Source organism: Danio rerio, chromosome 8 (assembly GCF_049306965.1).
Source record: "Danio rerio strain Tuebingen ecotype United States chromosome 8, GRCz12tu, whole genome shotgun sequence".
NCBI classification, from domain to species: domain Eukaryota; kingdom Metazoa; phylum Chordata; class Actinopteri; order Cypriniformes; family Danionidae; genus Danio; species Danio rerio.
Window position 1 is genome coordinate 12847569 of NC_133183.1, and position 15475 is coordinate 12863043.

General features: G+C 33.8%; 1 protein-coding gene across 6 annotated transcripts in view; it reads right to left on the reverse strand.

The window, feature by feature from the left end:
- Positions 1–15475, reverse strand: part of pip5k1bb (phosphatidylinositol-4-phosphate 5-kinase, type I, beta b) — a 90144-nt gene that overhangs the window by 37686 nt on the left and 36983 nt on the right. For all 6 annotated transcript variants that reach the window (XR_011016484.2, XR_012383683.1, XM_005166729.5 and 3 more), the window contains 2 exon segments: positions 13414–13544; positions 6859–6976 (listed from right to left, as the gene is read on the reverse strand). Coding sequence is in view for 4 of the 6 variants with exons in the window: in XM_005166729.5 (XP_005166786.1) it covers positions 6859–6976; positions 13414–13544 (249 nt within the window). In the remaining 2 variants the exon portion in view is untranslated.

Genomic DNA, 15475 nt, shown 5'->3' on the forward strand with positions numbered 1-15475 from the left:
TACATTAGAGATTTATGTTACATCTAATATTGATAAACAATGTTTATTTCATGACTTTAATTTTATGCGTGTTACCACACTGGTGTTTGGTAGCTGTGTGAATGACACTAAGCACCTTCTATATATTAATACACCTCTCTGCTTGTGGGAAAAGTTGATGTTGATAAGCTTTGGTTCATTATGTAACTTCCTCATCTCCTCCTGCATATGGGTGTGCTAACATGTCTAACTGTGTAACAGAAGATGTGTAGATGTTGGTCATTCAAAATACAGACATATTACCTCTATAAATTAATGAAATACGGTAATTTACCGTGACAATGAGAAATTACTTTTACGGTTTGTACCGTGTTTTTAACAGTAAAGTACTGGCAACCACAGCTGCCATTTTTTTACCGTAAATTTTACGGATTCATTTTTTACAGTGTAGATTAGTCAGTACTGAAGTACTGGAGCTTATCTAACAAAATAACTTACACTCTAAAAAAAGTTATTTTTTTAACCCAATGGTTGAGTTAAACATATTTGGTGCTTTGTTGGGTTATTTTTAACCTTTATTAGATTATTTATTAATAACTCAATCAGTTGGGTTAAATATTTGGTGCTTTGTTGGTTTATTTTTGAACCTTTTTTTGATTATTTACTTAATAACTCAACCAGTTGGGTTAAAAATTTGATCTGACTGACTGACTTAACTGACACAAAACAGCTGTATTAATATTCATGCGTAATGCTGTTTTTGCTTTATAAAGTTTAAGCTATAACGCAATAATGTTGTTGTTTTTTTAACAAATGACCTCTCTGTGTTGTGTTTTTATATCCGTTTCACCATCCAAGACCATCTTTTAGAAGTGTTTGGATGTGGTTAAGCTGTATTGTACATTGTGGAGTGTGGACACTGCATGAGTGAAGCCTGCTGCAGCTGCTGGACAACCTCTACAGCACACACAGCTCCATATTCTGCACATGATTTTCTGCTTGCATAGTTTATAACCGTCTGCACTTTGTTCTGTTTCTTCATTGTTTGTGATTCTTGATGTCTGGAACTAAAATGTAATGGGAAAAAAAAGCATTTTCAATATTTTTGAATACTGTTGGTTATTTATTTACACATGCAGACATAATTATAAAATGAATAGTAGTAGTAATAGTAGCAATAGTTATACCAGAATGAAAAAAAAAAACATTTAATCAAAATAACCCAATACATTTGGGTTAAATCATATAACCCAATGCATTGGGTTAAAATAACCTTTAGTTGGGAAGGTGCTATAATAACCTATAGTTGGGTTATATGTTGGGGTATTTTTAACCCAACTATTTTAACAGAGTACGATAACGGTTCAAAAACTAGTACAACCAAATTTATGTTATAAAAAAATATTAAATACAAATTTAAAACAGGAAAAATCAAGAGAAGCAAAAAAATGGAAAAGTTTATTTTGCAATATTTTTCTTGAGTTTAATGGTATAATCTTTTTATTTCTAAATGTGTTCGGTAACTAAAATATTATTTTAATAATTATATCTGTTTACTTAATCTGTTTTGTTTAAATGCACCAAATACATGACCTATATTCATTGAGAAATGGATACAAATATATTTATTTTTCCAAACTATGGGTTATTTTAACAATCCATTGGGTTATTTTGATTAAATGTTATTTTGTTTTCCGTTCTGGTATTACTATTGCTACTATTAATTTTATTATTACACAGTGAAAATTTCCTTGCCCTGTTAAACATTATTTAGGAAAAAATTCAAAGGGGGACTAATAATTCTAATAATAATAATATTTCTAACTGTGTTCAACTTAATATAATATTCAGTGTTAAGCAACTTATTACAATGGTTTCAGATTTATAAAAAAAAATCTGGACAGTCAACAAGAATAAATCAAATTTTGGAACATTATATTAAAATTTTAAATTGATACACTATTTCACAATCTTACAGTATTTACTATATATTTCATTCAACAAAATGCATCTTAAATGACTTTTGCAAACTCATACTGACCGCAAACCTCGAATAAAAAGTCTCATAAAACTTTTAAAAACTCTGAAAAGTCACTTCATGTCGATTTTTCTGGAATTCTTAGGTGTGTCCATAGTAAAATGCAAATAACAAGGAACTCCCTTTCACTTATGCAGAGTGTACAAACACACAAAGTCATCTTTTGAATGCCATTATGTAAAGAAGGTATTCCCTACAGATCATTAAACAACCAATGGCACACTTAACTAACTTAATCTAATGCGAGCTCAAGGTGGCGCTCTGCAGATTCATAACCAATAACAACAATATTAAAATCTGATTAGCTTTTAGTTTATGGAAAATATTAGATTAGAATAAAAAACAACAACGAAAATACAAAATAGTGGAATTATAAAAATATACTCTAATTTAAAAAGTTGGTTTTGGTGGTCATCATTGTGGCTGGTAAAGAATTTGATACCAATGAAAGTGTAAACAAATATTTAAATAGGATTTTCTTTGACACAGACATTTGTTTCTAAACACTGACTGGTCCAAGTCAAAACAATAAAGGTATTTTTCACAGGTTTGGGATCAATAAGACTTCTTAAATACTTTCATTCACAGTAGTAAGATCACATTAAATTTGGTTGAAAATTAAATAACAAAATAAGAAAGAACGGTAAAGCCAATATGATGTTAAAAATACATTTTTATTTCAGATAAATGCTGCTTTAAACAGTGAGAAATATTTTTTATCAATATTTTCAACATAATAATATTCAGTGTTTCTTGAACTTATTACAATGGCTGCAGATTTCTTTTAAAAATCTGGACATTCAACCAGAATAAATTACATTTTAAATATAAAATAGTGATTTTTTCACAATTTTACTGTATTTACTATACATTTAATCAAACAAAATGCATGTTTAATGTTTTCTGCAAACTCTTACCGGCCCCAAACCTCAAAAAAAGTCTGAAAAAAAAAAAACTCTGAAAAAGTCATTTCATGTCGATTTTTCTGGAATTCTTAGGTGTGTCCATAGTAAAATGCAAATAACAAGGAACTCCCTTTCACTTATGCAGAGTGTACACACACACAAAGTCATCTTTTGAATGCCATTATGTAAAGAATGTATTCCCTACAGATCATTAAAAAACCAATGGCACACTATAATTAACATGTCAATCTAATGCAAGCTCAAGGCGGTGCTCGGCAGATTCATAACCAATAACAACAATATTAAAATCTGATTAGCTTTTAGTTTATGGAAAATATTGGATTAGAATAAAAATAACAACAAAACAATACTAAATAGTGGCATTATAGATGCCACTTTTTGGTGGTCATTGTTGCTGGTAAAGAAATCGATACCAATGAAAATGTAAACAAATATTTAAATAGGATTTACTTTGACACAGACATTTGTTTCTAAACACTGACTGGTCCAAGTCAAAACAATCAAGGTATTTTTCACAGTTTTGGGATCAGTAAGACTTCTTAAATACTTTCATTTACAGTAGTAAGATCACATTAAATTTGGTTGAAATTTAAATAACAAAATAAGAAAGAACAGTAAAGCCAATTTAACGTTATAAATACATTTTTATTTTAGATAAATGCTGCTTTAAACAGTGAGAAATATTTTTTCATGTTTCATTCATTCAGTGTTTCTTGAACTTATTACAATGGCTGCAGATTTCTTTTAAAAATCTGGACATTCAACCAGAATAAATTACATTTTAAAATATATTAAAACATAAAATAATGATATTCTTTCACAATTGTACTGTATTTACTATACATTTAATCAAACAAAATGCATGTTTAACGATTTCTGCAAACTCTTCCTGACCCCAAACCTCAAAAAAAGCCTGAAAAAAACTCTAAAAAAGTCACTTCATGTCGATTTTCCTGGAATTCTTAGGTGTGTCCATAGTAAAATGCAAATAACAAGGAACTCCTTTGCACCTATGCAGAGTGTACACACACACACATCCAAAGTCATCTTTTGATTGTGATTATATAAAGAAGGTATTTCCTAGCCATCACCACCATCATAAAACGACCAATAGCACACTATGATTAACATCTTAATCTAATGTGAGCTCAAGGCGGCGCTCTGCAGATTCATAACACATGATGATATAATGCGCGTTGTGCAAATTGCACAGGATCACCAGACTTTCAGGCACCTGGGAGTGAAACGGCTCCGCTGGACTAATTACGCGGCCATTAGATGTCAAAGAGCAGAAGAGGCAATTAACATCATACGCCTAATCAGCATCATCCCTCTCCCGCAAACACACAGAACTGAGCTCTCCGAAAGCTGCAGAGACGCTGCGGAGACACTGCAGAAAAAAAAACAGGAGTGTTGCAGTGCAGGGAAATCAACACCTCCGGCAGGGCAACATCAAAACCAAACCGCTGTAATCCCTGCCAGGGATTTACAAATGAGGACGCAGGGTTTTTTTGCCAACCACAGTTGGCGAGTTTATTAGCGGTCAGTGGGGCTTTCGGTCACTTTTACTGGCACCTGATCCGAGCTTGCAGTGAACTTTTACTTCAAACAAAAAGGGCTTTGTTATGGCTTGGATAGATTGGGGGGGGGGGGGGGGGGGTGGGGGGGGGTTTAGGGAAAGGGATGCATTTTGGAATTAATATAGAGGTAAAACTGTTTAATCAGGTAAAAAAAATTATAATTAAAAATGTAAAATGATAATTGCTATGAGGGTGACACGATTGCTCAGAGGTTAGCACGATCGCCTCACAGCAAGAAGGTTGCTGGTTCGGTGCTCCGGTTTCCCCTCACAGTCCAAAAACATGCGCTATAAGTAAATATATATATATAATAAACTAAACTGGCCGTAGTGTATGTGTAAATAAGTATGTATGGACGTTTCCCAGAACTGGGTTGCAGCTGGAAGGGCATCCGCTGTGTAAAACATATGCTGGATCAGTTGGTGGTTCTTTTCCGATGAGGCGACCCCTGATGAATAAAGGGACTAAGCCGAAAGAAAATGAATGAATGAATGAACAAAAGAATGAATGAATGAATGAATAATTGCTATGACACAATTTGGGCATGATTTACAGAATTTAATTTAGTGTGACAATAGGTTATGTAGACAAACATTACTGTCAGGCATATTTAGAATGAGAGGTATACAAAGTTAAAGAAATTTGTGGAAAAAAAACAAGTTAAAGAGATAGTTCATGCAAAATGAAAATTCTGTCATCATTTACTCACTCTTCACTTGTTCAAAACCGAGTTTCTTTCTGCTGTTGAACACAAAAGAAGATGTTTTGAAAAAAGCTGAAAACCATTGACTACCATGGTACTTGCTTTTCCTACTATGGAAGTCAATGGTTACAGGTTTTCTTCTTGTTCAAAATATCTTCTTTTGCGTTCAACAGAAAAAAATAAACTCACAAAGGTTTGGAACCATTTGGGGTTGAGTAAATAGTAAGTTTTCATTTTTGGGTGAACTATCCCTTTGAAAAAAAAATGATGACATTATGAAGATGTTATATCTTCATATCATCATCATCAAAGTTTGGTGTTTGTAATATTTTTTAAATGATTTTGACAGATGTATATTATGATCACAGAGACTCATTCAATCATTCTTTTTCTTTCCGGCTTTGTCCCTCATACACTCATACACACTCATACACTACGGACAATTTAGCCTACCCAATTCACCTGTACCGCATGTCTTTGGACTGTGGAAGAAACCAGAGCACCCTGAGGAAACCCACGCAGGGAGAACATGCAAACTCCACACAGAAACCCCAAGTGACCCAGCCGAAGCTCAAACCACTGACCTTCTTGCTGTCAGGCAACAGCAGGACCTACTGTGCCACTGCGTCACCCCGATCACAGAGACTGCTTTTACTATATAAATTGCTATAATTAATATAACTTTTCTTTAATTTTATATACTGCAGTTTATTCCAAGGATGCAAAACAACATTTTCAGTATCACACGATACTTTAGAAATCATCATAAAACATTTATTATTATTATTATCAATGTTGAAAGAAGTTGTGGTGCTTCAGATTTTCATGGAAACTGCAATGAATATTTTTGTAGGATACTTTGATGAAAAGTTTGATTAAAAAAAAACTCTTGACACATAATAAATGTATGCTGTTAAGAAATTTTTGCTGCCTCAATTTTTTTAGTTGAATCTATTGAACTTTTCTAGTCATCTCAACTTAGATCAATTAAACTGACAAAAAAAATAGTTAAAGTTAAAACATGAAATTTTTATAACTTTAAAAAAATTGTTGAAACTGAATAACATATTAAAACAAGTTAAAGCAACATCAAAATATTTGTTGTCTTGACTTCTTGCGATTAAGTTTTTTACAGTGTATTTACTGTCACTTATCATCAATATAATGCACGCTTGATGAGTAAAAGTATTGTTTTAAATTGTAATACAACCCCAAATCAGGAAAAGTTGGGACAATATAGAAGACATAAAAAAACTTGACTTGAATAAAAGTATAGAAACTGTATTGCTTTTTTTAAAAGTAAATGTAAAGCAAAAGCTGCTGAGACTTATTTCGGTGTGTTGATGTACTTCCAACTAAAACCAAAAACTGAGTAGTGGGCGGGGCTTTCTTTTTGCACATCATTATTTTGTAGCAAACTAGACGGTCTGTCACTTGTCATTTGTCGTGTGCAGTGGAAAGGCGGCTTAACAATGTGTGTTATGTGAAAAACACATAGTAAATATGGATTTCACACAGACTTTAAAAAACCTTTGTAACATTTTAAAAATTAAGTGTATTTATAAAGCGCATTTCACACCAAAAACAAAGAATAAATATACTAATAACAACAACAAATTTAAAAAAGTTTACCAAATAATCATCCGGCTTGATCCCGAACAGCTCCCGGAAGTAGCGGAAAGCCAGTGGCGCATAAGTCTTGAACCGGAAGTCTGGATAATGGTGTGCTGGTGTCAGGTTGCTTCCTTCACTGAAAAAGTAAAAGTACTTGCTTAAAAAATGAAGCATACAGTTAAAGTCAGAATTATTAGCCTCTCTCTTTATTTTTAACAGAAAGAAGATTTTTATTCCAACACATTTCTAAACATAATAGTTATAACAACTCATTTCTAATAACTGATTTATTTTATCGTTGCTGAAGATGACATTAAATAATATCTTACTAGATATTTTTCTAGATACTAGTATTAAATATATTTTTCAAGATACTAGTATTAGCTTAAAGTGACATTTAAAGTGACATTTAAAGGCTTAACTAGGTTAGGGTAAATAGGAAAGTCATTGTATAATGATGGTTTGTTCAGTAGACAAATAATAAAAAATATTGCTTAAGGGGGCTACTAATATTGACCCTAAAATGGTTTAAAAAAATAAAAACTGCTTTTATTCTAGCCAAAATAAAACAAATAAGACTTTCTCCAGAAGAAAAAAATATTATAGAAAATACTGTTAGAAATTCCTTGCTCTATTAAACATCGTTTAGGAAATATTTGAAAAAAAAAAAAAAAGCAACTCTACATGTACGTTTCACTAATAACGTCACATTTTCAACACAAGATGCTTCAGGGCGAAAATCCAAACGCATAATTCTGTGAGAAGACCATGCAGACATTGTGAGAAACGGTTACCTAACCTAAATGCTCCTTTATGCCGAAGGAACAGAGACACATTTGATCTTTCTGAGACCCATTGAGCTGCAACGTGACCCAGCAGCAGTAAAGCACCAGAGGTAATCTTTTCCAGAGACGCACAACAGTAACCAGCCTGAGGACAAGGAGGTCCTGCAGTCTACACCGGTTACACAAACTAAAGCCCATGCAGGGTCAGCTACATCACTTACACATGATGAAATGTAATCAAGCCCTGGGAAAACGACAAGCAAATCCCATAACCCACTTTGTTTTGTCTTTTGCTATTATGAGGCCGGTCATTAGTGTTTGGATTAACCCCGTTATAGGAATAATTCTGACTTGAAAGGGCCGGACGATGTTGTAATCACTCACCGCTTTAAAACAATAATCAAAAGTGTCTGTGATGCGGTCATAAGTGGGTTACGATGCTGTTTTTTTAGGGCACTCGAATGGGTTGCAGAACACTGTATGTCTCATTATTAAACTATAAACCTCAATCTGCGCACTTTGTGTGAGCCATTACGAAATTTACTACCGACCTCTGAATTGGAGCTTTTCGCAGTTAGATAAAACAATAGCGAGCCGATGACGGGGCAGACGATTGACCTGATCTCTAAAAACAGGGCTTTGGCATGTCCAAATCTGCCTCACAGACATATTGGCCTTGTTTTTGTTGTGCTAGTACATGTCTATTATTTCTGCTTTGCTGTTATGCCATCCAACTTTTAAAAAAATAAAAAATAAATGGATCAAAATACAGTTGAAACCAGAAGTTTACATACACTGTATAAAAAGGCACATAACCATTTAAAAAAGTCAGATGTTAACTTGACTAAACTTTTTCTCTTTTAGGTAAGTTAGGATTATCAAGTTTGTTTCTGTTATGCTCAATAGCAGAATAATGAGAGAGGTATTTTTGGAGAAATTGTTATAACTTTTCTTGAAAGTCAAGTTTACATACAATAAGATTATTATGCCTCTAAAAAAGCTCAGAGGATGATGTCAAGGTTTTGAAAGTTTCTGATTGGCTAATTGACAACATTTGAGTTAATTGGAGGCACAGCTGTAGAATAGTATTTAAGGAAAACCTCAAACACACGGCATCCTCGTGTGACAACATGGGAAAATCAACAAGCCGGAATAAAAAAAAAAAAAGCAGATTACAATTTGCTTAATTACACTTGGAAAAAGAATAATTTTTGGAGACATGTCCTGTGGTCTGATGGAACTAAGATTGAACTGTTTGGCCATAATGACCAGTGTTACAATTGGAGGAAAAAGGGGACAAGCCAAGAAACACCATCCCAACTGTGAAGTATGGGGGCGGCAGCATCATGTTGTATGGCTGTTTTGCTTCACAGCATAGATGGCATCATGATGAAAGAACATTATTTAAAAATACTGCAGCAACATCAGCCAGGAAATCAAAACTTGGCCACAAATGGGTCTTTCAAACAGACCATGACCCTAAGCACACTGCCAAATTAAAATGTGCTTTGAGGACAACAGAGTAAAAGGTTTTGGAGTGGCCATCACAAAGCCCTGATCTCAATCCTATAGAAAATTTGTGGGCAAAGTTGAAAAACTTGTGCGAGCAAGACAGCCAACAAATCTGACTTAGTTACACCAGTTCTGTCAGGATGAATAAGCCAAAATTCCATTAAACTATTGTGAGAAGCTTGTGGAATAAGGGCATTTTTCTGTTAAAAAGTTTTCAGAATAGATAAATAAAACATATTCTAAAATCACAAATCCGTTTCTGCTACAAATTTTTCAATATAGATAAATGTAAAATAGGTAGTGTAAACATTAACTTATGTTAATCAAAAAAGTGACGACATTTTATTTATTATAGGCTGCATTTAACATATGAAACATATCAAAATCAGTGCATTTTTCTGTTTACAGAATGTACTATTTATAAAAATAAACGCATGGAGTGTCCTATTTCTGGTTTGTGTTATAGGGACAAGCCTGTAATAGAGCCATAATTAAATAAAAATGTTTTTTACAATATTACCACCATCATGTGAATCATGCACTTATGATCTAATTTTCTTCAATTGTCATTCCAAGTGCTTGGAAAGCTTGTGAGTGTCCACACTTTAGCCTGCATTTGTTATAAATAATCACTTTACTGCTATTTATTATTCAATATATGCACCATTTAAAGGTTTTGTTGTCAGTAAAGAGATTTATAATTTATTCATTCATTTTCTTTTGGGTTAGTGCCTCATTTGTGAGGGGTCGCCATAGCACAATGATCCACCAACTATTCCAGCACATGTTTTGCGCAGCGGATGAACTTCCAGCCTCAATTTAGTACTGGGAAACACTCATACACTTATTCACACACACACTCATACACTATAGTCATCTATTCAATTCACCTACAGCACATTATAATGCTACAAATTATATGTATTTAAAATAAATGTTGTTTTTACTTATCAAAGAACCCTGAAAAAATGCATTGCTGCCTCTATAAAAATGTCAAGCAGTTTTTAACACTGATAATACGGTTTTTGCTATATTCTTGATTAAAAAAATAAATTATTGGTCAGTACAGGAGAAGTATTTTAAAAGTCTTATTAACCTTGACTTTAAAATGTTACCTCATGAGCTAAAAAAAGGCTGCTTTTAAGGTGCTAAATATTACAATTTTTAATGTGTTATACACTTTTTTTTAACCAAATGACAAAACAAATCTAAATAATTTCCCCATCATACACTATAAATCAAATAATCTCCAGTAGGCATTATTACATATAATATGTGCAGTATGCAAAATTTCATCCAATCAAGGCATATGCTACACAACATATGTTTGTTTAAAATGTGAGTGAAATGATGCATGTGAAAACTACAGTATGCAGCAGACTAACTGGCTCAAACGGAGGGCGAGCTCATGCAACTGGAGTGCAATCCCCAGTGAGAGAATCAGACTCTATAAATAAGGAAGTCAGGCTAGTGGATCAGTGGCATCCCGCTGAATCCTGCATATACACTCTCGGATCACTCAAAAGAGCCTTTTGGGAATCATTTGTGCAAGAATCATCTGTGCAGAACTAAGCAAAGTCTTACTTTTCTGGTTGTCATTATAAACTTGACTTACAGTGTGTTATTAATGGCTGAATGATGTAATGATCTTAAAGAGACGGCTTGTCCCAAAATTAAAATTGAGTTGCATTCGTATACTACAGGCTAGTAAAACATTAAATGGATAGCTCACCCAAAAATGTACTCACACTCAAGTGGCTGTAAACTTTTATAATTTTTTTTTGCTGTTGAACACAAAAGAAGATATTCTGTAGAATGCTAGGGAGAAAAACAGCCATTGACTTTCAAACTATTTTTTTTGTTCCTACTATGAATGTCAATAGCTGCTTTTTTTTCCAGCATTCTTCAGAATATATTCTTTTGTGTTCAACAGAAGAAAGGAATTCGTAAAAGTTTAGAACCACTTGACTGTGATTAAATGGTGATGAAATTTAAATTTTTGTGTGAACTATCCCTTTAAATGAAACTGGTTCATAAAATGCATCTAGTTTACGAAATTGGACTGAACGGATATACAGATATACAAGCTGTTCAATCTAAGTCTATTTTCAAATTTGTTTATTTTGTAAATTCCAAAAAATATCTGATGAAAGTTACTGCTAATGCATCTCCGTTAGTCTCTGGTTCAGGGGTCTTTAATGAACTTAATTTATAATGTCATTGCGTGCTTGCTTGTAAACAAACAGGTAGGCCCAGGCTCAGTGGAAATATGTGCCCAGGACAACATTTTTGAGAACCAACAAAAATGTACCGTGGACTATGTTGTATAGCAGGTTTTTTCATTGTACATTTTTGACAATGTCAAATACGAACGCTCGTTTCCTCATATGTGCCATTTCTCATATATCCACCAGTGGTCAGTGTGTACATTTATGCACATATTAACATCCTTTTCGTGAGAGAAGCCGGCCAGCTTGTCATCGTAAATGTCGTCATCGCCATCGTAAACCTCACACTGCTTTATTGGGTTTTATTTTTCCTGGGTGTTACATCGTGGCAATTTTGCATCTTTCTCTCTCTCTTTCTTTCTCTCTCTTGCGCACGCGCACACTCGTTCTCTCTGTCTCACTCCTCTTTTTCAGTTTCTCAGGTTCACCCTTTTTGGATTGCTATTGGCTGTAGGATTGGTCAATCATCATTATCTTGGGTGATGTGGCAGCTTCTGCAGCCAATCTGAGTGGTCGCCAGGTTTTTAAAAGAACAACGAGTTGGTTGCCGGGTGGAGGCATTGTTCTTTGTTTTAATCGATCTGTCATTATTGCTTTTGTTTTAGTACTTCATATTGCTTTTGTTGATATTGCCTTCTATGTTTTCATTATTTTTTATTCTTCATCTGAGATCGTTTGTTGATACACTTTGCTTTTTCCCAAGAGGATTTGGAAAGGTAAATGTCACATGACTTACATTCTTACAACACCTAGCAAACCTGTGTATAGTCACCCCAGATTTAGAAGTGAGCTTTGTCTTTGTATTTTTCCGTTTGGTTAGGTTACAGTAGGTAAGTTTTGGTACCAATCCACTTCACCTCATAAACCTGTGGCGCTCCCAGTGAGCTACTAAGCAAACCAGTCATAGCAGAAAAGCCATCCATACGGAGGTATTGCCCCATAGCATTTTACACGTAAAGTGCAGACATATGTATCCAGAAGCACATATTTGTCGGTTCTCAAAAATCTACATCAAGGCATATTTTCCCAATGAGCCTGTGTTGGGTAAATCAGTTAATAATAATAAAAAACAAAGTGTTTGCATTTTTACAATTCATAGGAAAGAATCAGATTGTCCTTATTTGAAAAGGAGTTGGATTAAAACTATAAATGTTGTAAATAATGTTTAATTTCTTGCAAGAACTGATTGATTAGCATTATAAGACCTCAAATATAATATATTTGTCAGTAGCCACAGTTTTTTTCCTGTATTAGTTTTTTTTGACTCTCATAGTGCTGGTAGTCAATAACTTGAATATTATAAATCCCCCCCAATTCCCCCCCAAAAAAAGCTAAAAATAGTTTCAGCTAAAAATCTAAAAATATAAATAAATAAAAAAACATTGGGCGACACGATGGCTCAGTGATAAGCATAATGGTTCCTGATGTAAAATTCTCTTCATTTTTACATATTTGATTTTCTCAGTTGTATACTATGTGCTGGCAGCACGGTGGCTCAGTGGTTAGCACTGTTGCCTCACAGCAAGAAGGTTGCTGGTTTGAGCCTCGGCTGGGTCAGTTGGCATTTCTGTGTGGAGTTTGCATGTTCTCCAAGTGTTCATGTCGGTTTCCTCCGGGTGCTCCAGTTTACCCCACAGTTCAAAGACATGTGCTATAGATGAATTTGATTAACTAAATTAGCCATAGTGTATGTGTGTAAATGCAAGAGTGTATGGGTGTTTCCTAGTGCTGGGTTGCGGCAGGAAGGGCATCTGCTGCGTAAAACATATGCTGGATAAGTTGGCGGTTCATTCCGCTGTGGTGACCCCTGATTAATAAAGGGACTAAGCTGAAAAGAAAATGAATGTAAAAAACATTGCTTGAGTGAATTAACAGCATACTGTCATTTCTGCGTGAACTGTCCCTTTAAAAACTTGTTTTGAGAGTCAAATGACAGCATGCTGTCTGACCACACTAAATGCTATAGGAGGGAATTTAAGAAACGTTCACACCAGTTTGACAGCAGCACGTTTAACATACACTGGTGTACTGCCTGTGTCCATCCATACCTGGGTAAAAACACACTCTCCACCACGTAGAAGTCCTGCATGAGCACATCTCGGTCAGGTTTTGAGGTCAGATTCCCTACGGTGTAGCCGATGCCGAGCTGGATGGCTCCTTTTAGAGCAGATGAAGTAGTCTGCAACAATAATAAAAAAGCAAAACAAATTAGCATAGCGCTTAGTCATTTCGAACCCAGCTCTTATGTGGGTTTCTTGAGGTCATTTTCTCAGACACGCAAGACTAAACCTGCCTTCCTAAATCTCAGTTGGTTGAATAAATGACAGCTGTGGGTCACGTCAAGTATTAGATCAGCCAAAAAATTCTAGAAAGTTCATTGGTAGGGTTTTCTTCATTGATACTTGGGTGTAATGGATCACGTTAGATCCATGATTTGTGCAGTTTAGAACACACATGACCCGCGGATCAATACTTCTTTTGTTTGTTTGTTTCTTTTGTTATTAATCTTAAATTTTCAAAGATTGCAGAGAGATCGCCTCTCATGTCATTCAAATCACATGTATGAATTCATTTAGGCTTTCCTGTAAAATAAAATGATGATGGAAGAAGTCGTGGTAGATTATTCGGGATGTGGTGGTGGGTTTCATTTAAGGTGTTTTTTATCACTACTTGTTTGACCTGCCTTTATGCATTCAGTGTAAGCTACATGATTAATCATTAAAAGATCGGGATCTCAACACCCATGCAACATTAATTATAAATGATGGTGATCTGCATATGTTTATTAATCCTTCCCCTTGCTGCATTCAAATCTTTGTTTGAAAAACACAAAATCAAGAAAGAGATTCAGTCTTTAGTCATTTGAGTTGGGGTCAAATAACACAGAAGTAATGGGAGAACAGTTTATAGTTTAGATAAAACCACTGATGTTTATGGTAAAGATTAAAATCACCATCATATGCATCTATCTTGATACTTAAAAATGAAAGTTGTAGGCAGCATTTACATTCTTTAACTAATAGGTGATGACAACCAGATATCAAAAATATGCCACTGAATAATTCTTCAAAAATGACACATCTAGTAATGAAACATGTTTTAAGAGTGAATAACTGAATCATTTATTAAAAATGAGATATAAAATAAAATATGGGTTGTACAAATTATAATGCTAGATTTATACATTTAGCGTTATCAGCAACAGTTAGTACAGTAGTAACAGTGAATCTTTTACAGTACTGAATAATTTCACTATTTATTTTCATTCATCTGATAATCTTTTCATTTTATTTGTAATAAAATTACAATCTCCAATTTCTGTTTGCTAAAACAAAAAGTGTTTTGCAGTGCTGTTTTTGTAATAAATGAAAGCAAATGACATTTGTCTCCTCCCCTTTTTTGGCTGATCTGAAAAATGATCAGATGCGTGACTTAAGACCATAATGTGATCTGAACCGTGAGATTTGTGATCTGTTACACCAATAATCAATACCAACATTTACAACATCAACATGCTGGATTTGTCATTGCAAACAGCGAGTGGAAAGCTCATTCTTTACTCAATACAGGCACTGGCGAACGATTTGTTGATATTTTGTGTTTCATCAACATGACACCCTGAAACACTGATTTAGTTGCAAATGTCATGACTTTAAAGGCTTTTTTTACATTTGGAATTCTATACAGTTGAAGTGAAAAATAATTCGCCCTCCTGTGATTTTTTTTATATATAAATATTTCCCAAATGATGATTAACAGAGCAAGGAATTTTCACAGTATTACCTATAATATTTTTACTTCTAGAGAAAGTCTTATTTGTTTTGTTTTTTCAACTAAAATAAAAGCAGTTTATAAAATTATTATATTATATATATATTTTTTTTATTTTAATTGCCTACAGAACAAACCATCATTATACAATGATCTGCCTAATTACCCTAACTTGACTAAATAACCTAGTTAAGCTTTTAAAGCTGTATCTTTACTTTAAGCTGTATACTAGTACTAGTATCTTGAAAATATCTAGTAAAACATTATGTACTGTCAATTATGGCAAAGATAAATTAAATGAGCTATTAGGGATTAGATATGAAAACTGTTATGTTTAGA